The sequence below is a fragment of the Tachysurus fulvidraco genome, chromosome 9 (assembly GCF_022655615.1).
Source record: "Tachysurus fulvidraco isolate hzauxx_2018 chromosome 9, HZAU_PFXX_2.0, whole genome shotgun sequence".
Classification (NCBI taxonomy): domain Eukaryota; kingdom Metazoa; phylum Chordata; class Actinopteri; order Siluriformes; family Bagridae; genus Tachysurus; species Tachysurus fulvidraco.
The window spans coordinates 24,081,385-24,106,443 of NC_062526.1; the positions used below are offsets into that span (position 1 = coordinate 24,081,385).

General features: G+C 40.9%; 2 protein-coding genes across 4 annotated transcripts in view; one reads left to right on the plus strand and one right to left on the minus strand.

Moving 5' to 3' along the window:
- Positions 1-967: 967 nt before the first annotated feature.
- Positions 968-10,052, plus strand: LOC113651891 (cilia- and flagella-associated protein 57-like). Of its 2 annotated transcripts, none has more exons than XM_047818943.1 (23): positions 968-1,124; positions 1,560-1,741; positions 2,000-2,310; positions 2,534-2,766; positions 2,917-3,070; positions 3,402-3,542; positions 3,636-3,775; positions 3,953-4,118; positions 4,244-4,354; positions 4,465-4,671; positions 5,265-5,438; positions 5,601-5,762; positions 5,951-6,106; positions 6,600-6,693; positions 6,934-7,103; positions 7,309-7,482; positions 7,676-7,843; positions 8,375-8,566; positions 8,667-8,774; positions 8,940-9,071; positions 9,165-9,305; positions 9,394-9,494; positions 9,579-10,052. In XM_047818943.1, the coding sequence occupies exons 2-23, from the start codon at positions 1,567-1,569 to the stop codon at positions 9,745-9,747; spliced, it is 3,579 nt and encodes a 1,192-aa protein (XP_047674899.1). In that variant the 5' UTR covers positions 968-1,124; positions 1,560-1,566; the 3' UTR covers positions 9,748-10,052. The 2 variants fall into 2 exon arrangements, with proteins under 2 accessions (XP_047674899.1, XP_047674900.1); XM_047818944.1 differs by having other exon boundaries at positions 9,394-9,490.
- A 2,005-nt stretch (positions 10,053-12,057) lies between these two features.
- map3k5 (mitogen-activated protein kinase kinase kinase 5) overlaps positions 12,058-25,059 on the minus strand; it is a 54,321-nt gene continuing 41,319 nt past the window's right edge. For both annotated transcript variants that reach the window (XM_027152502.2, XM_027152509.2), the window contains exons 18-30: positions 23,906-24,011; positions 21,858-22,015; positions 20,573-20,753; positions 19,106-19,123; positions 18,798-18,975; positions 18,513-18,681; positions 18,213-18,398; positions 15,760-15,865; positions 15,061-15,301; positions 14,723-14,835; positions 14,422-14,531; positions 14,255-14,331; positions 12,058-13,313 (exon numbers count right to left, since the gene is read on the minus strand). In XM_027152502.2, coding sequence (XP_027008303.2) covers positions 13,253-13,313; positions 14,255-14,331; positions 14,422-14,531; positions 14,723-14,835; positions 15,061-15,301; positions 15,760-15,865; positions 18,213-18,398; positions 18,513-18,681; positions 18,798-18,975; positions 19,106-19,123; positions 20,573-20,753; positions 21,858-22,015; positions 23,906-24,011 — 1,704 coding nt within the window. In that variant the 3' untranslated portion in view covers positions 12,058-13,252. The remainder of the gene's footprint in view (positions 13,314-14,254; positions 14,332-14,421; positions 14,532-14,722; positions 14,836-15,060; positions 15,302-15,759; positions 15,866-18,212; positions 18,399-18,512; positions 18,682-18,797; positions 18,976-19,105; positions 19,124-20,572; positions 20,754-21,857; positions 22,016-23,905; positions 24,012-25,059) is intronic.

Sequence of the window (25,059 nt, forward strand, 5' to 3'; positions counted from 1 at the left end):
ACTATGTGACTTTATTGAGTATATTAAAAGCAACACTGGACAGGAACTTTGTTAATTTTTAAAATTAAAAATTGTTAAATTGTTTAATTGTTAACTTTTAAAATTCTTAACAGGAATTCTAGTGTTTGGGACAAAGTTGCAATGTTCATCAGTTTATTCACCAGCAAGTGTGTTTCCTGAAACTTACAGGAAGTCATAAAGACACATTTATCACATGTGAGCTGAGGAGAACATAGAGGCTGGTCAAGAGTGATTATGAAAAGTAAGATTAATCAGAGGAGTATCATTTTAATTATTAACCGGTTTTATAGTTTTAAATATTTTTAAAGTGATTTAATTTATTTACTTAATAATTTGTTCTTTGATTATAAAGCTACGGCTTAGTGACTAAGTAACGACATCTTGTGTCTTGAAGCTGGTACTACAGCTGGCCTACAGATAATTAATTTAATAATTTAAATTAAATCAAAATTTGCAGAAGGATGAAAGACGGTACTTTATCTTTTACTGATACCTATAAATTATTACTCGTCCTAGTACATCAATAATAATAATAATAATAATAATAATAATAATAATAAATTATAATAATAATAGTAGTAATAACAACATTTTACTGTCTGAAGTGATCAAGTGTGGAGGCTGCTGTTCTGTTTGACTCACACTCAGTGACTGCCATTTAACAGTAAACAGTGATAGTTATGGAATAAAAACACTGTCAATAATAATCGTACGTAATTCAAAGCATTTGTGTGTAAATTTTAATTTAGTTGTGCGTAATTTAAAACTATTGTACGTAATTATGTTTTTTGCGGAGTTGGATCCCAAAATCTACGGTCACGACAGTTTACAGATACGAGATTTTGTGTGTTTGTTCAAATACAACTCCAAAATGTACGACTATGACAGTTTACACACACAACGCTTGTTTTCACAAAAAACTGATGACGCAATAATTTCTAGCAGAAGTCCATCGTTCGATGACGCTGGTTGCTAGGTAACCCCTTTATTGCGTAATAGAAGCAACGCTGTTCCAAGTGTTCTAATTTCGTCATCATTCGAAGCGGATGAAGACAGAACAAAAGCAGACCATGAACTTAGACACGATTTCTCACGATATCGAGGTAAGTTCATGCAAATTCAAAATCATTTAAAAATGTTTGTATTTTCCACCGGGGCTAAAAATTTTCTGTCCTCCAAAGCTACCGATTGTCTCCTCTCATAATGTCTTATACCGGAGTGACTTGTAATGATTATGTTTTAAACCGTGTTTATGCGACCTTAAGGGATTCCCACTTTTTTTTTTAATGTAAAAACCTTCGAGGCTTGTTGTTCATTCATGAAATGGAGTTGGGAATCATATTGTGCAGAATCGGCTCAAAATCCGATTCCTCGATTCCAAACGTTTGATATACTTTTACTATATAAGTTGACATTTTCATAAAGTCTCCACATTTCCGTTCACCTTGTGTTTTACCTTCACAATGATATGTGTTACCAGTGCAGTATCATTTCCAGCTAATGTTTAACTAACTAATGTCATGTTTTTCTCATTTCAGAGATTTGATGGATGCTAAAATGTCTGTTTCTGGAATGCAGATTAAGCCTTGTCACAGTTTTGGTGTGTGCAAAGATGTAAAGAACAACTTACTCTTTCCGGATGAGGAGACGGTGATTTTCCCAAGTGGAAAATACTGTGTAAGTTACAACTTCCATCAGCAACACCCCAAGTTCATCCACGGTAAGTCTGCTGAGAGCTTCACTTCCTCTTGTACCTTTTTAAAAAAAAAAACAACCTAAGCACTGACAGAAAAATAGGTACCACAAAGACACATTTTTTTTTCCTAAAGTACGGTGTAAATTTACCATCAAACGTACAATTGGGGTCATTTCAGTTTGGGAACATACTAACATTTGACTCTATTGATTCTGTTCAATAGCCAATGGATCTGTTTTAATTATAATCATTTAGTCGTCCAACTCTAACGTTATTCCACAGGTACAAAGGGAAGCAATGTCATGCAGGCCCTGGCTTTAAGCCCAGATCGGCGCTACCTGGCCGTGTCTGAGCGTGGTAAATGGGGCTCCATTGTCATCATTGATTTGGAGGACCAAAAGAGGCCCAAGAAACAGGTTCTAACGGGGAAGGACTGCGGCGTACAGGATTTCATCTGCATGGCATTTTCTCCTGACGCGGAGTACCTGATTGGCCAGGCTGGGGGACCTACATGGAACCTTATCTGCTGGCAGTGGAAGAAAAACAAGCTCATCGCGACAGTGAAGACCACAATACAAGGCAATATCAGTCAGGTAGAAATTCTAAAACTCTTGTAGTTGTGAATGAAGGGTAGTGAACTCAAACATGTATACAAGTGGCAGAAAATAAAAATTCCATCTTATCCATTAGAGGATTAAGCGTTTTTTATCCTGGACAGTGTTCACGTGATCCTGTGCTCACAATGTTATAAACACTGTCACCGTTTCACGTGTGTTTTAAGAGTGTATACTGAGTGTTCTCTTTTCTCAATCCCAGATCAGCTTTAACCCAGAGAATGAGAAACAGGTCTGTGTGACCGGAAAGGGAATCTTTAAGATCTTTACATTTAAGACAGAAACCCTGAGACTAGAGAAAGTATATACGGTGAAGCTGAACATCCTGTGCCACACGTGGATGCCTGGGGATGCCGTTATTGCAGGAACTGAGGAAGGGCAACTGCTCATTTTGAAATCCAAATGCCTGCAAAGACTGGGGAAAGCATCTGAGCGGTAACCATGGAGAACCTCTCCAGCATCTTTTTAGTTGTTCTGTTTCATCTTTGTGATGCTTGTATCATCCTACTGTGTATAATAAAACACAATATAATTTTTATTGAATTTTAGTCAAAGCATCACGTTCCACATTCTCTTCCTTGACAGACAAAAGGAGAAGGTGGAATCACCGACTCCGATGGCGGCTGTCACTGCCATCGTGCCTTATTCCAAAGGCTTCGCCTGTTCAGCTGAGCCGGGATTAGTTAGTCTCTACGAGGAGACTCAGGATAATGACTACAGGAAGATAGAGACATTAAGAGTGAGTAATTTGTATTTAACCTTCTGCAGAAGCTTTTATGCTACACAATGGACAAATGAGGTAACTGTGCAAGTTTACAAGTGAGCTCAAGATCCCACCTGGGGTTCTCTGGCAATGCTGAGATTTGAAACTTGCCTGAACCTTAACCATAATTCATTTTGTGTGATTCAAAAGTCTATTTTAACTCCCTAGCACGAGAGCAGAGAGAGGAATAGAGATGAACTTGTATAATCGGGATAGCTGATATGCTAAAAGTGTTAAAGCTTGTGGTGTATCCACTGGGAGTATCAGTGAGTATAAGCACTAAGAGCTGGGTTCCTCTGTTCTGCAGATTCCTGTGCACCCACACAGCAGTCAGCCGCTTCAGGAGATCGCCACGATGTGCACTAGTCCGTTAGAGGAGACGCTGGCCGTCAGCACGGAACAAGGCCAGCTCTATCACATCAGCTTCACTTCAGAGGACATTATTGAGGTAACAGTATAACAAACGGTCTGATGGGGATACGGTAATAAAGAAAGTCTTTAAATTGAAAATGTCCTGACTTCTGCTTCTGCATTTCTTCAGAATAAGAAGACCAAGTTCAAATACCTGTCTCACAGTCTTCACTCGGGGAGCATCACAGGTATGTCTGTCTGTGCGACCAAACCGCTCATCGCTACCTGCTCCAAGGACTGCACCGTGCACATCTGGAACTACAGCACCAAGTAGGAGGAAAAAATAATATGTTTTATAGTAAATATGTTTGATACGCCTCAGTACTGACATGAGTAAGGTACTGGACATTAATGATTCGGCATAACGATCACACGGCTACCAAAATGTCCGTAGAGCTTATTTACTGAGAAAGTTTTCTGACGTGTCCTGGGTTTATTTCGCTGCAGGACTCTGGTGCAGTTTAAGGAGTTCGACGAAGAGCCGCTCTGCGTCTCGATACACCCCAACAGCCTTTCCGTCCTGGTGGGTTTCTCCACTGAAGTCTGCCTCATGAACGTGTTAAATGACAACATGCGTACTGTCCGTAAATACCCCACAGGCAGCTGCAGTGAGGTGAGTTCTCACTGACGTGATCTTAGCGTTCCAAATTTTTTTTTTTCATACATAAAATCTGTGTCGTTTTTCTACAAGATGTGTATAGATGTAGTGGGTCAAATAAAGTATGTATGCGTCTACAGTGTGTGTTCAACCACGATGGCAACAAATTTGCCGCCGTCAACCAAAACGTGATCACCATTTACAACATCAGGACACAGAAAACAATGGACCTGAACGGCCATCATAAGAAGGTCAGTATAAATATAAATGTTCATAACTAATTTTTTTATTAAATAAACGAAACATGATGAAGACTGTTAATAAATATCCATCACCCCGATACCATGTTCTGACCCTTCAGGTGCAGTCTGTAAAGTGGAGCGAAAATGATACTCGCCTGGTGTCATGTGGGATGGACGGCAACGTATTTGTGTGGGACGTTCTGGTCGGCAACGTGGTGATTAGGAACGAGAAAACGTGTTCCTATGCAGACATGGCGTTCTCGCCTACCAACGGGAGCATCCACTGTGTAGATCGCAGCCATATTTGGGAGATCAGTAATGAAGGGGTAAGGCCAAAAAAACATCATGTGATTGTAAAAAGTGGATAAAATTACAATCACAGCAGCACAACTGTACAACACAGATAAATAAGGGGTTTACGATAAGAATACAGAGAAACTCGATCTAAAATAACTTTTTTTAGTCATATATCGCTTTTGGGGGACACGGTGGCTTAGTGGTTAGCACGTTCGCCTCACACCTCCAGGGTTGGGGGTTCGATTCCCACCTCCGCCTTGTGTGTGTGGAGTTTGCATGTTCTCCCCGTGCCTCGGGGGTTTCCTCCGGGTACTCCGGTTTCCTCCCCCGGTCCAAAGACATGCATGATAGGTTGATTGGCATCTCTGGAAAATTGTCCGTAGTGTGTGAGTGTGTGAGTGAGTGAATGAGAGTGTGTGTGTGCCCTGCGATGGGTTGGCACTCCGTCCAGGGTGTATCCTGCCTCGATGCCCGATGACGCCTGAGATAGGCACAGGTCCCCGAATGAATAGCGCTTTTCACAGTGGACACAAAATAGAAATAATATTATTTTTTTCTCTATATGTGTATGGACAGAATGATAAAATTGCCTTTATTTGTATGCGTTTTTGTTTGCATTCAGGTCCTGAGTGAAACGGCCTCCGATGGCACGGCCAACACAGCCATCGCCGTGACTCGTTCGGGCCAAACTGTCTTCGTCGGCACCGCCGCTGGTACCGTCAGGGTCCTTGATTACTCTTTAGAAAAGGACATGCAATGGAAAGAACATCAGGCCCATTCTGGTCCCATCACCAAAGTATGTGTATGTTCTGGGAGTGACGATATGCCGTAATAATGAAAACAGGAATAGTTTAATGTATATATTGTAGATAATGATTTATTTATCTGATGATGTCGATTTTATTTGTTCTTGGTGTTTAAACAAACCTTGACATTTTTTCTTTCGTTGTGTGTGCAGATGGCTGTCACACCCGGTGATCAGTACCTGCTGACCGCCTCGAAGGACGGCTCCCTTTTCATATGGTCGATCATTGACGAGGACGGACAGACCGTTGAGACGGTCAGTGAAGTAGACTACACCGAGGAGGTCCTCTGTACGAAGAAATTTGTGGATAAAAAGGTAAATATGACCGTGCCATGAGCTATACGCTCATTAAAACGGATGGAACGCTGTTTCACTTACAGTAGTACCTTTCACAGTGGTGCAGTGAGGTGCATCCAGGACTGCTGCAGGATTAAATGCTTATCATCCTGAAGCTTCACACTGATGTCCAGCCTCTGATATTTTCCCGTGTTTAATTTCTCCAGGAGGACATGATAAATGAGCTCAAGTTCCACATCGAGTGGATGGAGAAGGAGCAAGAGATCACAATGAACATGATGGACATAAACTGCAATGAGGAAATAAATGGCATTAAGCAGTCGTGCCAGCAGAAGATACAGGCTCTGAAAGAAGAAATCCAGGTCAGGAGCTCAGGCTGATTAAATCGATTTTATTGTATTTTTAGGGGGACACAGTGGCTTAGTGGTTAGCACGTTCGCCTCACACCTCCAGGGTTGAGGGTTTGATTCCCGCCTCCAACTTATGTGTGTGGAGTTTGTATGTTCTCCCCGTGCCTCGGGGGTTTCCTCCGGGTACTCCGGTTTCCTCCCCTGGTCCAAAGACATGCATGGTAGGTTGATTGGCATCTCTGGAAAATTGTCCGTAGTGTGTAAGTGTGTGAGTGAATGAGAGTGTGTGTGTGCCCTGTGATGGGTTGGCACTCCGTCCAGGGTGTATCCTGCCTCGATGCCCGATGACACCTGAGATAGGCACAGGCTCCCCGTGACCCGAGAAGTTCTGATAAGCGGTAGAGAATGAATGAATGAATGTATTTTTAGGTATCAGGTGAAAAACGAGTGTAAGGTCATATCACACGTGAGTAATTCAATAAAAAAGGTTTGTATCTCACGGCAGGTACTGAGATCTTTGAAGCAGATGGAGAAGGACTCTTATGAGAAAGTGAAGAACGAGATGAAAGAGAATACTGCCAAAGCGATGAAGGACCGGGGTAAATACAATCACTGTACTGTATGTCAACATTGTGTCTTTACAGAATACCTTGTTTCAGTTCGAGTTTTCAGAGTCACCTGGAAGCTCAGCTGCTTTAGAACAATTGAGTAATAAAATCTACTTGCCTCGGTTTATCTTATGATCTGCAAGCCTAGAGTTTGGGTGAATTTTCTAGACTTCACCATCCTGTATTATAATAGTACCCTATTTTAAAATGCATGACAAATTTTGTTGCTAGAGATGATCCTCGATATGGAACCCCGTCTGGAATTCGAGAAGAACAAAGAGTACGAGCAGAAACTGCAGCTTGTGCAGGAGAATCTTGAAAACGAGCTGCAGAAGACTAAGGAGAACAATCGCTCTGCCATGGAGGAGACCAAACAGGCCTATGACACCGAGCTGCAGGAGGTGATCAGCCATCTTTAGCATCTACTGTATGCTATAATTGTTATCTGTATCTAGTTAGCTTAGCACTTGTCTCATTTTGTCCTGCGTCTGTCAATGTGGAGCAGCTCCATGAGGAATTGCGATCCATTTTAATCCAGCCTTGGGATTAGTAGTATGTTTGGAATTTATACTCTTGGCTGTGTCTTTGTCCATCTCCGCTATACAGCTACAGGCAGCGTTTGAGCAGGAAGTGAAGAACGCTAAGGACAAGCAGCAAAGGATTCTGGAAGACGCTACTTACGAGATCCTGGAACTTTACTCAGAGTATGAAAAAGATATCCAGGAGGAGAAGGAGACCGCGCAGATGTTCGAGCAAGAACTGCAGCTCATGGATAAAAATGTATGTCTTTTAGGATTTGTTCCAATCACTGTAGCTTTTTTAAATCAGCTGTTTTTGGGAAACAGCAAACACTGAACCTCGAAGTGGCAAATGGATATGTTTAAAAATCCATGTCAACACCTCCACACTCAACCATGATGCGAATCGACACACTGACACGGCGTGAGTAACGTGTGCATATGCTTGTTTTCAGTTAACAACATACTGGACCATCAAAAGCCTGTCAGAAGAACAGCTCTCCAAGATCTCTGCACTAAGGGAGGAAATGCAGAAGATGAAGGACCAGCTCTGGGATGTGAGTCAAAACTTCAGGTGTCTGTCAAAGGTGAAGGAGGAGCAAAGCCAGATCATCTCTGACCAGGTAAAGCTTGAGCTATGTATCATTACCAGTGCTTTGTGGCAAACTTTATTTTTTACAGTATGTTCTGTGGCGTAATTCTCTGTTTATGTCGGAATATAATATGTAATTGTGTGTGGTATAAATTCAGAGCAAGATATCTTAGCCATCGTGCAGGGGGGGCACGGTGGCTTAGTGGTTAGCACGTTCGCCTCACACCTCCAGGGTTGGGGGTCGATTCCCGCCTCCGCCTTGTGTGTGTGGAGTATGCATGTTCTCCCCGTGCCTCGGGGGTTTCCTCCGGGTACTCCGGTTTCCTCCCCCGGTCCAAAGACATGCATGGTAGGTTGATTGGCATCTCTGGAAAATTGTCCGTAGTGTGTGAGTGAATGAGAGTGTGTGTGTGTGCCCTGTGATGGGTTGGCACTCAGTCCAAGGTGTATCCTGCCTCGATGCCCGATGATGCCTGAGATAGGCACAGGCTCCCCGTGACCCGAGAAGTTCGGATAAGTGGTAGAAAATAAGTTACAAGGGAATCTGTTCTGACCCCTACAGGAAAGCTCTATCGAAGAGCTGAAGAAAAACATTGAGGACCTGGAGCGGAGCCTAGAAGAGAGCAAGAAAGAACTGTTCAGTGTGATAGTTCAGAGTGAAAAACATGATAAAGAGAGGAAGGGCAGCAGTCAACTGAGCGTAATCGGGCAACTTCAGGAAAAAGTAGAGGAGAATAATTACATGTTCTCAAAGGTGAGGAGTTTATAAGTATGTCTCTCTGCCAGATTTTATGCAACATTTGACTGGCACTACTATGATACTACAAGTTAATCAGAGGAGTTTGTTATTTTAGATTGTTGCTGAGATATCAGTGGCCATGAAGAAGAACCAGGAGATCATTTTTGACCTGAAGCGGAAAATCGAAGTTAAGGATAAAGACTTAAGCATAGAGAGGGAGAAGGTTCGTTTCACCACAATATCCTTTAACGATTCATCGTTTCTTAAGACGAAAGTTCTTATATTGTTTCCAGGAAGGTTTCCTAGATTTAGCATGTAGTTATTACTCGGATTATACGAGATTTTTACCCACTGGTGCAATTAGACTGTAATGTCTTTGTTCTCACAGGTCATAAGTGTGAATAACATGGTGGAAAGGATGAAGAATGACATCTACAACTGCTCACGCTTCATCCAAGAGCCCAAGAAACTGAAAGAGAAGTTTATTGAGCTTCACAAGCGCCATATACATGAACCTGATGTGAGAATATTATACACACCCTATTATATTATACACAGAATACACAGCCTATTATGCTTATACCTGACTGAGTGAGTGTGATGACTGTAACAGGTGAACATCAGTGTGATAGATGAGGATTTCCTGATGCACAATAAGCGCATCGAATACTTCTACAAGATCCTGGAAAGCCAAAGGTCCGGGCACATTAAGGAGATGCAGACTGAGATGAACAAGAACTACAGGCTAACTGCAGTAAGAAAGATTTCTCATCAACTCTCAGCCTGATTTAAGATCTAAATTACATTAGATTCACTCTGACATGTTTTTTTCATGCGTTTAGGAGAATAGATCTCTGAGTGAGCAGCTTATAGACCAGAGGCTAAAGCAGCTGCATTTACTGAACAGCTGCAAAGAGCATAACATCCAGTGTAACTGCAGTAAGTAACAAAAATACAGACATATGTCTTACTTTGCTTTTGGTTTAAAGCACTCGATAGAATACGCACTTTCTTTTTATTTGTGCAGAAAAAAAGAGCAAGTGTGTGTACTCAGCAGACCAGAAGAGTCTCCTGAAGTTGAGACAAAGACAAATAACCTGGTGAAGAGAGGACAACAGACCTTGGCACTGCTACGAGCAAAATTTGACCCGTTCACCACACAAACAAGAACAGATGATCACCCAGGAGGTGTCTAATACTTGGATATAGTCTAGTACGGTTGTGCCGTCCATGCTGAGGTCTGAAAGCAACCTCCAGGAAACTATTCACAGTGTTTATTGGTGCCTACATCCTTGTCCAACACGGGCAAGCAGCAGGAGGGTGTTAAAGTCGAGCACTGCTGACTCGGCTGTGGCCACAAAAAGGACGTATGCATCCTTACGCTACATGATTGCTTAAAGTCTCGGTATTAGAAAATATCCAAGTGTTTGGATACACCACCCTGTCATCTGATAAAAAAAAGGGGGTGGATGTGAATAAATAAATAAAGTCTGATACTACATTTAACTGTCTACATTTAATAACTGTCTTCACGGTGGCTTAGTGGTTAGCACGTTCGCCTCACACCTCCATGGTCGGGGTTCGATTCCCGCCTCCACCTTGTGAGTGTGGAGTTTGCATGTTCTCCCCGTGCCTCGGGGGTTTCCTCCGGGTACTCCGGTTTCCTCCCCCGGTCCAAAGACATGCATGGTAGGTTGATTGGCATCTCTGGAAAATTGTCCTGAGTGTGTTAGTGAATGAGAGTGTGTGTGTGCCCTGTGATGGGTTGGCACTCCGTCCAGGGTGTATCCTGCCTCGATGCCCAATGACGCCTGAGATAGGCACAGGCTCCCCGTGACCCGAGAAGTTCGGATAAGCGGTAGAAAATGAATGAATGAATCATTTAAATCCTGGTGCATGTAAAAATAACACTGGTAAATTATTTGATAATAAGACAAAGCTGTTTTTGTCAATCATTTCACTTTTTTTTTATTCTTAGGTGTAGATCAGAAAAAAAAAATCATAATTTTGCTCTCCTGTCCTTTGGATCCATTTACATTTGACCAATGCGGCAGTTCAATTTTATTGCTAGTGATTTTATTTGCTATTACAGTTACTTTGAGTGGCATGGTATTTAATTTAATTATTCAAGTATTTAGTGATATTTATGGATAATTATGAAAGCACGTGGGGACACCGTTAATCCGCTCTCCATTTCAAGTTTTCCCACAAACACCTGAGTGATCCTGAGAGCCGAAATTTACATGAACAGGTCCAGGCCTGGACAAGAAAAGACATTAAGAAATTATCGAAGCCTGTAATTGTTTATTGAAGCTGGCTCACATGGAAAAGCCAGGTTTTTAGTAATGCTAGTTTAACATCTAAACTACAGCACGCATTTTCCCAGATTACAACGGCATGATATTTGGAAGACACTATTTTAGCAATAAGGATATTCTTTACAATTGGGTAAAGAGGAGTGTCGAAGAAAAGGATCATGACATTTTTCTATGGATATGTACAAATTGCAGCATTTTATGACTTACTCTTGTTACACTATACGTATATTTTAGTGGTCAATAAAATGGTGTTATTCTATAATGAAATTCTGATCCATGTGAAAAATCATTCAAACATCATAAAACTTCTAAATTATTAATATTACATATATACATTATGTATTATATATACATTATTAATAATACATATATATATATTCATTTGTATATTGTATTCATAGAACATACATATCTGTAAATTACTGTTTATAGTATTAACCATATATTTTGTTACAGCACATACTGTATCCTTATGTAGATCAGTATATTATGTTCATAGTACACACACATCTGTAAATTACTCCATATTACCACTCACTTAACTTATTTAAATCTTGTACAAACTGTACTGTATATCCTGCACTTACTACTATTGCACTCTGGTTAGACCTAAATTGCATTTCCTTGCCTTGTACTGGTACATGTGTAATGACAAAATTGAATCTAATCTAATCTAATGTAATGCCCCCTTTTTTAACCACAGAGAATTGTTGCTAGTGATGGGAGCACAACCTTATTTTGAAACATGTTTTTGGTGATGAGACAAACTATTTGTGAAAATGTGACGTCAGTATTGACCAGCGCTTGTTAGCAATTAAAAAAGTTCACATCGCTTAATTGTCTCACACGTTCGCATCGGTGAGGAAAACAGGTTACGTTGGCAGCAATACGTACACGTGCTGTATGATGACATAGACGACCGATGTTTGGGGTTATGAGCAGTTCCTTCCCTCCATACTCTTTTCATCCCATCGTTGTGGTACGTCTCATAACTGTACACCCTTTTATTAATTAATTTTATTTATTATTATTATTATTATTATTATTATTATTATTATTATTAATTTTATTTTTATTGATGCATACGAGTGAGTCAGTCTCTAAATATCAACCAGCCTGTTTTTCCTCCTCCATTATTTTAAGCCAGTTTAAAAAAAAAACCCCACATAATCTCAAACAAACTCAAAAGATTTTCAGGTCCCACTTTAATTTCACAGTCATTTCTCAGGATTGTCAAGTAACAATACACAAATCATCTCATTATTTATCCATCGTTCAATAAACCAAAATGACATTAAATATCCAATATAGACAATAAGCTGTGCTCAATGAAAATCGTCAAAATATTAACGCTAAGCACTGCGACTGGGCTAAACTCTATAAAGTCATGATGTCTATAGAATGTAGATTGGATGGCGGGATGTGGTACGAAACAGAAGGTACGAGCAAAAAAAATAAAAAATCCTGCATTGCACTTGTTGCAGAAATCAGGCATTTAAAACATCTTCAAACTTTGTTCCATTTGAATACAGTACAATTGTAAAGAAGGTTAAGATTTATATTAGGATATATAATGGCAGTTGACTCGAATAGACACGTTTTGTTGTGCTTAAATACAGGACCCAGTACCAGACTAAGCTCAAACTAGCGGCTTACGTGTCAAAAACTAGCATATTTACACTACGCAATGTAACGGAACATAAAAACAAACAAAAAGTCTCAATACACAACGATAATCATAAAAATAGTGTTAAGATTGAAAAGCTAGGTAAATGTTGACGATACAAGCACAAGCTAGCTTAAGGTAAGTGTGGAACTTCTCACTGAAGGATGTTGTGTGTCTTTCAGGACATTGATCAGTCTCAGTTTCATTTTGTAAACACGATCAAGCGAATCATATTCTTCCTGAATGAAGAACTCCAACCTGTGTACTCTAACCTCACCCGTGTAGACGTTCGTCTCGTCCACAGCCTTCTAAACTGTTGTTAGATAGTGAAAGAAGCTAAATACGCTCACCGAACACGTGAACAGAACGGACTCCCCCGAATTTTTCTGGTAAAAGCTGATATTAAAACTTCAGTAAAATCGGTATAAAAGTTTCTATCCTGCCTGCACTGAGCGACTCTAGCCTACGAGCCACACGCAAAAGGACTGGGGATTAAAACTCATGTCTCTGGCAAACTGGATATTGCATAACTGAGCAGAGAAAAACGTCCACATGGACCAGATTTATTCTACAGGTCAGGACATGGAGCTTGTGCTGTAGTCGTGATGCGTCCGTGTGGTGCAGGTCTGGAGCAGGTTCTCAGGGTTGTTTCTTTTATTTTGGTCTGTAAACACAACAGAATTACACCAAAAGTAGGCGAGCGAACAAGCTGCCGTCTCAGCCGGGTTTCTCTCGATATTCTGTAATAGCTTTCCAAAGCTTACACAGGATTCCACCCCTGAGAGACACAGAGAGAGAGACAGACAGACAGACAGAGAGACAGACAGACAGAGACAGAGAGACAGAGTGAGAGAGAGGCAGAGACAAAATGAGAGAGAGACAGAGTGTGAGAGAGAGAGACAGACAGACAGAGACAGAGAGACAGAGAGGCAGAGACAAAATGAGAGAGAGACAGAGTGTGAGAGAGAGAGACAGACAGACAGAGACAGACAGACAGAGAGAGAGAGGCAGAGAGACAGAGTGAGAGAGAGGCAGAGAGACAGAGTGAGAGAGAGGCAGAGACAAAATGAGAGAGAGACAGAGTGTGAGAGAGAGAGACAGACAGACAGAGAGGCAGAGTGAGAGAGAGGCAGAGATAAAATGAGAGAGAGACAGAGAGAGAGAGAGAGAGAGAGACAGAGAGAGAGAGAGAGAGACAGAGACAGAGAGAGAACACAGGAACAAAATTAATCCATATGAAACAACAGCATTACAGCAAAGGTTTGACATTTCAGTCCCTCCATGATTTCAAAGTTGTTTTGTGGCTAAAAATGCTTGAATTTCCTGCATGTTTTTTTTTTACTACTTCAATTTGTCTGAATGAGGGCTGTGTCTGGGATTTTAGTTTAAATATACTGTATAATAGAAAGTTGACGTTCACACAACAACTTTTTGAACATCAGTCTGACTGAAAAAGTATGATGAAGTCTGATGAAAAAGTCAGATGAAAAGTATAGAAAGTCATATTCGAAGACTCATTAGAGGGAAACTGAATGATAGTTGACTGATACTATAATAGACTGTAACAGTGTATTACATAATCATTAGTGATTACCATATAAAACTTATCCATTTAATTCAGTTGTACACACACAAAAAGAATCAGTGCGGTTTGGTCCACGCAAACACACACAACTTTACTAAAAGGCTGAGAAACGAGGCACATTTTTGAAGCCTTACTTTAGTCTCAGACTTTTCAGGTCATCCCTGTTGACGCAGTGAAGGACGTCGTCCAGAGTGTAATCCTCCGCTACGATCTACGGTAGGAGAAACGCTACACTCAGCATCACCAGTAAACAGTGTGGGCTTTTTTTATTCTGTACAATAAAGGTGGAGGGAGATGTTACCCGGTCTATAGAGTCTGCATCAGCACCATGGAGCCGGAGCCATTTGAGCAGCTCAGGGTCTCCTTCACTTCCCACTGAACTCTGTGTGCTCACTGAGGGAGACGTAATATCTACAAATAAAACCCCAAACAAACAAATAATTATATAATAAAACTGCAATATGCTAAACTAAAACATTAACATCATTAATGTTTGGTGTGTGTGTACGTGTGTGTACGTGTGTGTGCGTGTGTGTACGTGTGTGTACGTGTGTGTACGTGTGTGTATGCGTGTGTGTGTGTGTGTGTGTACACAGACTAACCAATAGGCTCAGAGCGACTTCTCAGTAGTTTAATCTCCTTCTCCCTCTCTTCCAAAACCTGATGTAGGATACACTGATACTCTCGTTCCTTCTCCATCAACTCCTCCAACAACCTGAAAACACACACACACACACACACACACACACACACACACACACACACACACACACACACACACACACACACACACAAGACCAAAAAAACCAACGGCTGTTATTTCATCAGTAACCAAACACAACAATAATATCTGACCATAGCTCTATTACATTTAGAGTTTTCTTTTTTTAACCAGAAAATAAACAGATATTTGTTACAGCCGAGTTAAAAAACACTCCACCTGCTGGTCTCGAGCTTCATGCGGCTGAGTTCGATGCCGATGGAACGCTGGGCAGTTTGAGACTCTGAGACGGTTGAACTGAGCGTGCTCACTCCAGATGTGGCCACCGTGTCATCGTGGTTAGCGACGGTCGGGCTTCTCTTTTTGTTGGTGAGGCTTCCAGGAGGGACGGCGTCCTCATCCACGTCTTCCTGGTCGGCATGGTCACTTTCGGATGCTAAGCTGAAGTGTGGCCTGAGCTCTGAGAGGAAAAAAAAAAAAAAACACACAAGGTTCCACTCGTGTCAGACAAGAACAAGAACCCGAGACTACAGTGAGCAAAGGCACAGCAAAACTGGACAACAGAAATTTTCCAGTCTTCGTCCGTCTGTCTGACCGGAGTGGAAGCTCATGTATGTATTCTTCTGCTCAACACGTATACGAGTTACTGTAGATATCCTGCAGGCACGGGGAGAACATGCAAACTCCACACACAAGGCGGAGGCTGGAATCGAACCCCCAACCCTGGAGGTAGGCGAACGTGCTAACCATTAAGCCAATTCAGTCTGTTTTAATTTATTAATGGCTAAGTTATTCAACATTCTTTTATACCCCCTATTCTGACTAATCATATTCAAAATAAAGGCCAATATTCCACCAGCTTTCTACAGAATATACACCAGACAGGGTTCAGTGATGCAGTGGAGACAGCGTTATTACCTGGCACCAGGATGGTGATGGCGGTCTGTACAGCTTTCCGCACGATGTTATCCAGAGCAAACATCCAGTGAGGTTTGATATTGTGATTCCGCAGAACTTTGTTCATCTGTAGACACACACACACACACACACACACACACACACACACACACACACACACACACACACACACGACAGTGTAAATAATTGCTATTTTGTGAATCTTCATTAAGTCAGGAACAGGATATAGTTTCTATACATTCACTAATGTTGTGAAACATAAGTAAGCACGTTTCATTTATAAAACCAATTTTAAACAACAATACTGTAGTTGCTCATAAATGCAGAGACGAAGTTTTTAATTTCCATAAAATAAAATAATGTGTTAATCATTCAGCGGTCTGTCTGTTTAACATCTACTGTTAATTTCAGCAGATTGTGGCCAGAGCAAACCCAGATACAGTCTGCAGATTTTATTTTATTTTTTTTTTACTAGAAATAGAGTCACTAGAGATTCCCTAATGCTTATGAACACCACAAAAAGTATGATTATGATTATAAATATGGAGAAGTACTTAAAGTAACGTAACGTCCTGTTTTTACTTCCCAGAATATTCCCCAAATATCTTTTATGGGTAATTTGTACATGGGGATTTTTTTTTAAAAAAGATAAACATTTAAACCTATTTATTACTAATCTTATTTTTCCTTCCCAAAAAATCCCCCACATTTAGTTTTATTTGCTTCAATATAATGTAACATCCCTTTCATTTCCTCACTTTAACAGGACACGTCTCTAAAATCTTATATTTGTAGACACAAAGTGAATTATTACAGTAAGATCTTACACTAGAATGTACATGAACGAATCTCTACACCGTTATCAACAAATCGTCCTCAAATGATCCTCAAATGTGATTAATGAAGCAGATTTATATACACTACAGAACTCTACAGACAGTTGGCCACTAGGTGGCATCATGGTAAAGACAATCTTTACTTCTGATCACAAAACTCAGGACTTCTGCTAGTTCCCAGAATATCTAAGTCTACTAAAAGGTGGTAGAGCGTTTTCTCTTATTTAGCTCCCAAACTTTTGAACAGTCTTCCTGATAGTGTTCGGGGCTCAGACACACTTTCCCAGTTCAAAAGCAGATTAAAAAACTCATCTCTTTAGTCAGGCACACACACACATAATACATCCCATAATATTGTGCACTATTACATCAGACTTGCACATTTTTATGAACAGCAGATATGTTAATCCCTCTACACCGCTTCTCTCTTTCTACCCATCCCGAGGCATACAGACATTGTACCAGCTCCACTGGACCTCCACTGAGACGAGGCCGACTCTGTGAGAATCCTGAGGCATCTAGAGATCTACCGGCTCCGGTTGGACTCTGTGATACTAAAGAGGAGATGTGAACTCCATGTGATCCTTACACCAATACAACATTTGTGTAATCACACTCTCTAATGTCACCCATATGGGGATGAGGTTCTCCTTTGAGTCCGGTTCCTCTCATGGTTTCTTCCTTTACCAATTTAAGGGAGTACATACATACGTACATGCATACATACATGTACACATTGTGAACTATATATATCTTGAATTTTTATTATATTAATTCTTTATATTATTCCTTATGTTTACCTTCTGTTCTATGTTTATGTTCTGTAAAGCTGCTTTGAGACAATATCCATTGTAAAAAAAGAGCTACACAAATAAACTTGAATTGAATTGAATTCTGTTGGCTCGGAGTTGCGTATTCTTGCTTAACTATCTATCATCACCGCAATTATTAATACATTATAAAATGTATATTTAATCGCTTGGATGTCAGATATCCGTTCTAAGGATTTTAGCATCTCATTACCGATAAGCGTTAATCCTTTTGTTCAGCTCAGTTTCAATATTTAAGAAGATTTCTTCTAAATAACCAGCTCATAATTAGGCTTTTGGTTATCGATTTATTTCAATAAAAACGAATAATAATATCTGAAAGAAAATGATATTTACTGAGTAAGTTGCTGTAAAATCTCTATTCATATTTAGCTAGCAAGTAAAAACTCCAGCAAGCCTCCGAGTGCCATGTTTTTATTTACATGACATGACATAACATATGGCGAGCTAGTGAATCATTTCAGGTGCATAATACGTGTTAAATGTTTGACAGAACGTTATTGACTAACATGATGTCAGTCAGCCTTTTTTCTTCTCTCTATGGTTAACTGTGAGACGACTGGTCAGAGATGTTGTACCATCAACAATGTTTAAAAATCCATCCATCCATCCACACATTTTCTGTTCCGGTGATCCTACACATGGTCACAGGGACCCTGAAGCACAACCTGTTGTTTGTTCAGCCTGTTGTTTAACAAAGTCAATACGATGGAGTTTTTCCCCCCTTTTTTTATTTTTTAACTTCGAAGGTACTTTACCACCAGGCAAATGAATGATTGAGACTCACCGCATCCTGGAACCCAAACAGCACCACCTGCAGCTGGCTGATCGCGACACTGTCGAAGTCCAGCTCCAGTTTGAGTTGTGACAGCGTGTTGGCAATGATCTTACGGTCAGCCATCCGTACAAAATCCCCCAGACTTGCCACCAGAGTAGAAATGTGCTCGTGCTTTAGCTTGGTCTCCTCGGCACCCTATAGATAAAGCGTCAACTCATCAAGTCTGTCATTATCGTCATCGTATCTATATATATGTATACGGTGGCCTACATAAGAGAGTCACAGCCTCGGCATGGCATGCATCCTCACCTGTGTGAGCGTTTCCTGCAGGTTGGTGACTATCTTTTCTCTGTCCTCGGTGAGGATGCGGTGCAGTGTAGCTCTGCGCTCGCTGTCCTTTCTCAGCATAAAGAAGCCAGGGTCCTTCTCCTCTGGAGATGGTGGAGCGCTGTGGTCCTCAAACTGCTCCACCGGGATGCTGAAGAACACACACACTCTCTTGTACACTTCTCACACACCTTATGGACTATATTTACTACTTTACTTGTCAGAACAAAAGCTCTCTCTACTGATCTTACACCTCTCTCTAGTTACCTGAGGAAGAGCGAGCGATGCCCTTTGACCTCTCTCTCACTAAGGCACTTGACGCTGGGCTTGAAGACGAAGGGGTTGACGCTCAGCTCGTTGTCTGGAGAGACCGAGCCATATTCACTGCTGCTGCTTGTGTCTTCAACCACCACCGGAACAGGCAGCGAAATACTGCGTACATATTCTGGTCAGACAGCAAGGGATTAAGATGCAGTTACGTGATGGGGTTTATGTCACATGCTTGTTCTTCATTTCAATGAAGCTCATTCAGTTCATTAATAAATAGCAAAGTGTAAAGGGAATATCAGACTCACCAGTTGCTGGAGTCAAAGCTAGAAAATCAATAAAAAAGAGATTAGAGATTCTTAGGTTTATTCTTTTAACATGCTACAACTTGACTATTAGCAGCTTCCTACGCTAAAGCCGAGTTGTTGGCCGTGTCTGTGTGGAAGATGAAGTTATTTATAGATATTCATGTATCTCTAGCTGTATTTCAGTCATTTACAATGTGAACATTCATCAAGCAATTTTTAAAAGTTTTAATGCTTTTTAAAAAAGTTAATCTCTCTGAGAGAACGTCACAGCTAAAGGTAGCCGCAAAGTTAACAGAAGCTAACCTGAGTGAATTCCTGAGAGAAAGTTCAAGTAATTTCGCTCTTTATCTTATTAAAAAAATTATTTTAAAAAACATTGTACAAACAACAGCTCACAAAACTCACAGACCTTAACCTGATCTGTCAAATAGCAACCTGTAACATTTACAATTTTCACTGCTAATTCTAACCTTGTAGCTAACATAAGCTAACTCACGCAACTGACCCAATTCTCACGCCACACCCCCATATTCTCATGCCACACCCCCATATTCTCATGCCACACCCCCATATTCTCACGCCACACCCCCATATTCTCACGCCACACCCCCAATACTCTCACGCCACACCCCCCCATATTCTCACACCACACCCCCATATTCTCACGCCACACACCCCCATATTCTCACGCCACACACCCCCCCTATTCTCACGCCACCCCCCCCCATATTGTCACGCCACCCACCCCCATATTGTCACGCCACCCACCCCCATATTCTCACGCCACCCCCCCCATATTCTCACGCCACCCCCCCCATATTCTCACGCAGACTCGTGCAGCAGTGAGGAAAAAAAATCGCGCCACATGACCTCGCAAAGCAACGTGCAGAGAGACCAGACAGACAGTGTAGTGAGTTTTTCGAGACAATTGTGAGGGAAATACACAATTTATTCCCATAAGCTGTGTAGTCAGCCGTTCTCCCTCCCATCTGCACCGTGTGAACGCAGGCAGGTCAGTGAGTTACAGGGCGCTCCGTGTCTCTGTCCAGTTTAGGCTAGTAACTAATAGGCCTATGCTGTTATATAGTTTATATAGAATTAAGTTAGCATTAGCAGAGTTGTTTGTTTTGCAGCACTGAGCAGTTATTTTACATAACTTTATCATAAAAAACAGTACAAACAGGGCTGCCAACTCTCACGCATTCAGTTTAAATTAAATGTAATGCAAATCTCTCAAGAAATTCTGTACAGATACCAAATACTTTGACAATCAATATATAATTAATACACTTCTGCTAATGCAAGGATTTTGTGTTTGGGGGGGGGGACACCCCTCCTCCATAACCAAAGCCCCACCCCCCCAAATCGCACTCTAAGATGAACTGGTTCAGGTAATCTAACCTGCATTAAACTAACCTGCAGTCTGAATATATCGTGTGCTTATGTACACTATATAAATAAACACACCTGTGAAGTTGTTCCCCTTGGCTTTTTTCTTGCGAGACGTGACGGTGAGGAACTCGTGCGTGAGCAGTTCGTTAGCCGTAGCGCGCAGGTCCGGATCCGGCTCGAAACAGCGCAAAATGAACGCCTTGGCCTCGGCTGACATGGTGTCTGGAATTTCTGGATGGATCTTAAACATTCCCACCTACATACACACAAACACACAAAGTTAATCTCTCATTAATAAACAAAGACGCACTTCATGGCCATGTTTTATGAAGGATTTAACTTCACCTTTACCAAATAAACAAACCCTCTAGCACTTCCCAGTGCTGTCAGCCTCTACAGTTACACCCTCTTTATTTCCAGCATGGGATTAAGGGAAGGCTGCTTTTCAGCAATACTGACAGTCCATACATGGCTGAGGAATGTACGGCTTAGTCTAAGGACCAGACCAGAGCTTTAACTAGAGGATGAGTATTCTGAGAGCATGAGGCCAGGACATGAAAATCTTTAAATTCTCAGGATTCCTGTCTGTAAAATACAGATGGAAATTTAGATCATCTACAAGCCTTTTCCTCGTTCTCAGGAACTCCATTGATGTACTTTCAATGGTTTCATTTAGATCAGTGACTGATATACAAAGAAGGTCAAACAATGTTATCTTTCTTTCATCAATGTAAATCTGATGAGGCTGAAGACCACATGCCGAGTTATTTTGATCTTTTTTTTAAACCCGATTACATCATCAGACGTTCAGTGAACTGAAGAACAAAATGAAAGCCTATTTTTATCGTATAACTAGAGACTGTAATCTGCGAAACAGTAGCGTAGTGAACAATTTAATCCCGAATTGGATGATAAAAGGTGGCAATTTCACAACGTCCATGTGAGTCACTTAGCACGTTAAGCTAGCTAACAGTTTCCTTGCCCAACGTGCTTGATCTGGCGAGCTACAGGTTACATTACTGTAGTTATGTCGCGGTAGAAGGTGACATTTCTTAACCTACGTAATTTGTGATTAAAAGTAAGGAGTGTAAATCATAAGAGAAAATGGAGATGAGAAAATGTGATTCGTGATTTGATCACTGAGGTGTACAGAGGGAAACATTTTTTTCCCCACATGTCCATGCTTAAGCTCACCACAGTTGTTAAAAGAGCTCCAGGATTTACAGGAAAACACAGAGGGAAGAAAATCACAGACCGTAACTAAGCAAAACTGAAAACAACTTAAAAACAAACTAGACATGAATTCTTGAGCCAAGCCTCCGCAAAAGTTTGAGAAAGGAACAATCGGAAGTTCTCTGACCTTAAACATGGCCGCCTGTGGTTCTCCCAGCTCATAAAATGGTGGTTTCCCAGTAGCCATCTCTATAATGGTACAGCCCAGTGACCAGATATCTGCTGGCTTTCCATAACCACGAGGGCCTTTGTCTATGATCTCGGGAGCCATGTACTGTAACGTTCCTGCAAAGAACACCACAGTGTCATGTTCTGTTCATCACTTACCGATGGACGTCGTAGACGACAGAATCCAGCACGGAACACCAGAAAGTTCCAACAGACCTCAGCTCTAATGTCAGAAACATAATAATGTCCCTAATGCAATCTGAAGCTTTCTTTAATGTGTGTGAAAGTTGAGAAAGGTCAGATTCAGGCATGGGACAAACACACTGCTTTTAATTCTCTCTGAAAAACCTCAGGGGGATGAATGTTCTCTAAAGAGCAGCTCGGCCCAAATTTGGAGTGCCTCGAGGGCTAAAAAATAACCGAATGTTTAGCGAGGGATGAAAAATTAGCGAAGGAAAAAAACCAAACATTTGCTCAAAAAAGAACTGAATGTACTTTTCTATTTATTTATTTAGAATGGCATTCATTAGTTTCCCCAAGCCAAAAGGGCCAATCAGGACTTTTGCTGTAAGGGTGTACAAACATTTGCACTTCACTGTATAGACAGTAGGGTGTAGTAAAAAAAATGTACACAGATCTGAGAAAGAAGAAAATCACTTCATCACATGCTGTTATAGGAAAATGCTCAATGCTTGTAATAATCACAGTGTATTCTTTTCTTCCGGCACATCGTGATTAAGTGTTTTATTCCTCTTACACCTCGGCCGTTTATTAAAGAATGACTTGTACTGTTTATAGTTAAAGACTTTCCTGTGCTGGAAACCCTGACTGTTACAAAGCATTGACACTAGAGACTCCTTTAATAAATAAATGTCTCCTGACAGAAAGGTTCACCATCTCCATTATCAGATGGTTTCTTTGTTAAAATAAACAGAACAATCTGTTTCTTATTAGAGTTTGATTATATGGCACATCCTGTGATATTGGCTTGCGGACAAAACTACTTCTTAATTAGATATATTACAATTAATTTACATTTACGGCATTTAGCAGACACCCTTATCCAGAGTGACTTACAACTGAGCAACTTAGGGTTAAGGGCCTTGCTCAGGGTCCCAGCAGTTGCAGCTTGGTGGATGTGGGGTTTGAACCCATGACATTCCGAGCAGTAGCCCAATACCTTAACCACTGAACTACCACATACCACATAATTGAGAAAACACCCACACACACATCTCAGTCCACTCCAGGTTTTTATATACAATGGCAAAACTTTGATTTTGACATTGGTGGGGACATCATTTATTTGACATTGGTGGGGACAACATTCCCCGTATTTTTTGCATAAAACTGTTGTTATAAGAATACTGTCTTCCTCACATACAGGTAACCTGCATAATCACGTTGCATATTGCTTCATACAACGGAATCTAGCTGCAGCCGACCTCAATACATCAGCGAGAAAGACAAAGCCAATCAAACAGCGACGTGGGTTAGAGAGGCGGGACTCAAAAAAGGCAAAGGCCAATCCTTATAGAGAGGTGAGTTACAGAGGCGGGATTCATTGCAGGGGGTAGATCTGTTAACCGTTTGGGTTCCACTAGTATATATATATTTTCATCTTATTTAATGATTCCTGGATAAATGTTAAATGAAATAAGTAAAAAAGCACAAGACACAGACGGATATCAGTGGTTATGTATAAATATATATATGCTTGGTCGAATTATCGCTAGGGACAATTGAGTGTTCCCTGGATATTGGTAGGGACATGTCCCTACCGTCCCTACCCAAATCGACGCCCTTGTTTATATATATATATCCATAATATAGAACTGAAGATTAAAACAGAGCATGACACGACAACGCAACATGTGTTAGTTAACAAAACTTAAAATTAGAACTCGTCTGAAGTTTGCTCTGGATGTAAGGACCGGCTGAATAAAGTACTGGATACGGCTAGACTAGAGCACTGCATTTTTTATTAAAGAAAAACATGTCAGATACCTGTGAAGGTCTCGGTGCAGGGGTTGATTCCAGCCAGGCGCTTTGATGTCCCAAAATCGGAGATCTTCAGAACTCCACTGTAGGTGTTTATCAGGACGTTGTCTCCCTGCGGAGGTGTTAGAAGGATGTGTTATACAGTATATATGTCAGATGAGCCACCATCATAAATGTAGCCATCTAAAACCATCTAAAAGTGAGACGTTTCTAAATAAATTCAAAACTAAGAGACTCACATCTGCTATCAGAAGATCCCAATGCATAAATAAATACATGTTTATTTGCACAGGAATAAGTGCGAGAAGTGTTAATTGTCTACTTTTATTAAGCAATGGACAGGAGAGAATCCAACGAGTCGACAGAGCAGAACAGTAAAGATTACAAAACTTGGAAACTAAATTTACTATGTGAAAAGACAGCAAGATAAAGGACATGATCTTATCAGAAGGATTCCACAGAATCGTGGCACCGGTCCAAGTAAAAGCACATGAACGCTGTATTTGTACGGCCGGAAGGGATTTTCTAGAGGTCGCGCTTTCAGCAGGGCAAGAGCAAAAACAGATTAACATTTACCAGCGTGACCCTTCATACGGGCTTAAGTAAAGAAATGAGGCGTGCATGATGTCACTCCATAACACTAAAAATTCCCCTCCCACCACAGGACAAAGGCCGGCTCATCAGCAGGGTATACAACTGAAAGCGGATGGTTATGACATCATGTATTTTTATTGTCGCGAGCTCAGCTATAAATAGAGGACCGTCACTGGTTTCCTGTAGCGTGTAAGACGTAGGAATTTCCCCTGCTCCTGCTGATCAACTAGGTAACGTGAGGTAACTCATCAACACACGTTTCTTTGTTACTACTCCATGAGTTATATTTCAACAAGTAAACATCAGTGTTCAGGGGTTTGTTTCAATGGCAACCGGCTAATAAACACCTGCATTAATGCACTTTCAGTCGACGGTCACTGCTCCCGTCGTTTAAAGAGCTAACAAGTAAAAAACTTGCTGTATGCAGTTATAGGAAAATAATCACCACTACATAGTGTGGTGTGATGCAGAAGAGTTACTGAGAAATATTTTCTAATAACACACAAAGGTTTTTATTCCCTTTATACACATTATTATATTGGTAAATGTAATGTATAACGGTCATT

What these genes read in the sequence shown, in the direction of transcription:
- LOC113651891 (XM_047818943.1), top strand. Translation starts at nt 1,567, where the DNA reads ATGGATGCTAAAATGTCTGTTTCTGGAATGCAGATTAAGCCTTGTCAC. An exon ending in GGAAGATAGAGACATTAAGA is followed by an intron (nt 3,071 to 3,401) that starts GTGAGTAATTTG and finishes TCTGTTCTGCAG; the next exon opens with ATTCCTGTGCACCCACACAG. An exon ending in ATAATTACATGTTCTCAAAG is followed by an intron (nt 8,567 to 8,666) that starts GTGAGGAGTTTA and finishes TTGTTATTTTAG; the next exon opens with ATTGTTGCTGAGATATCAGT.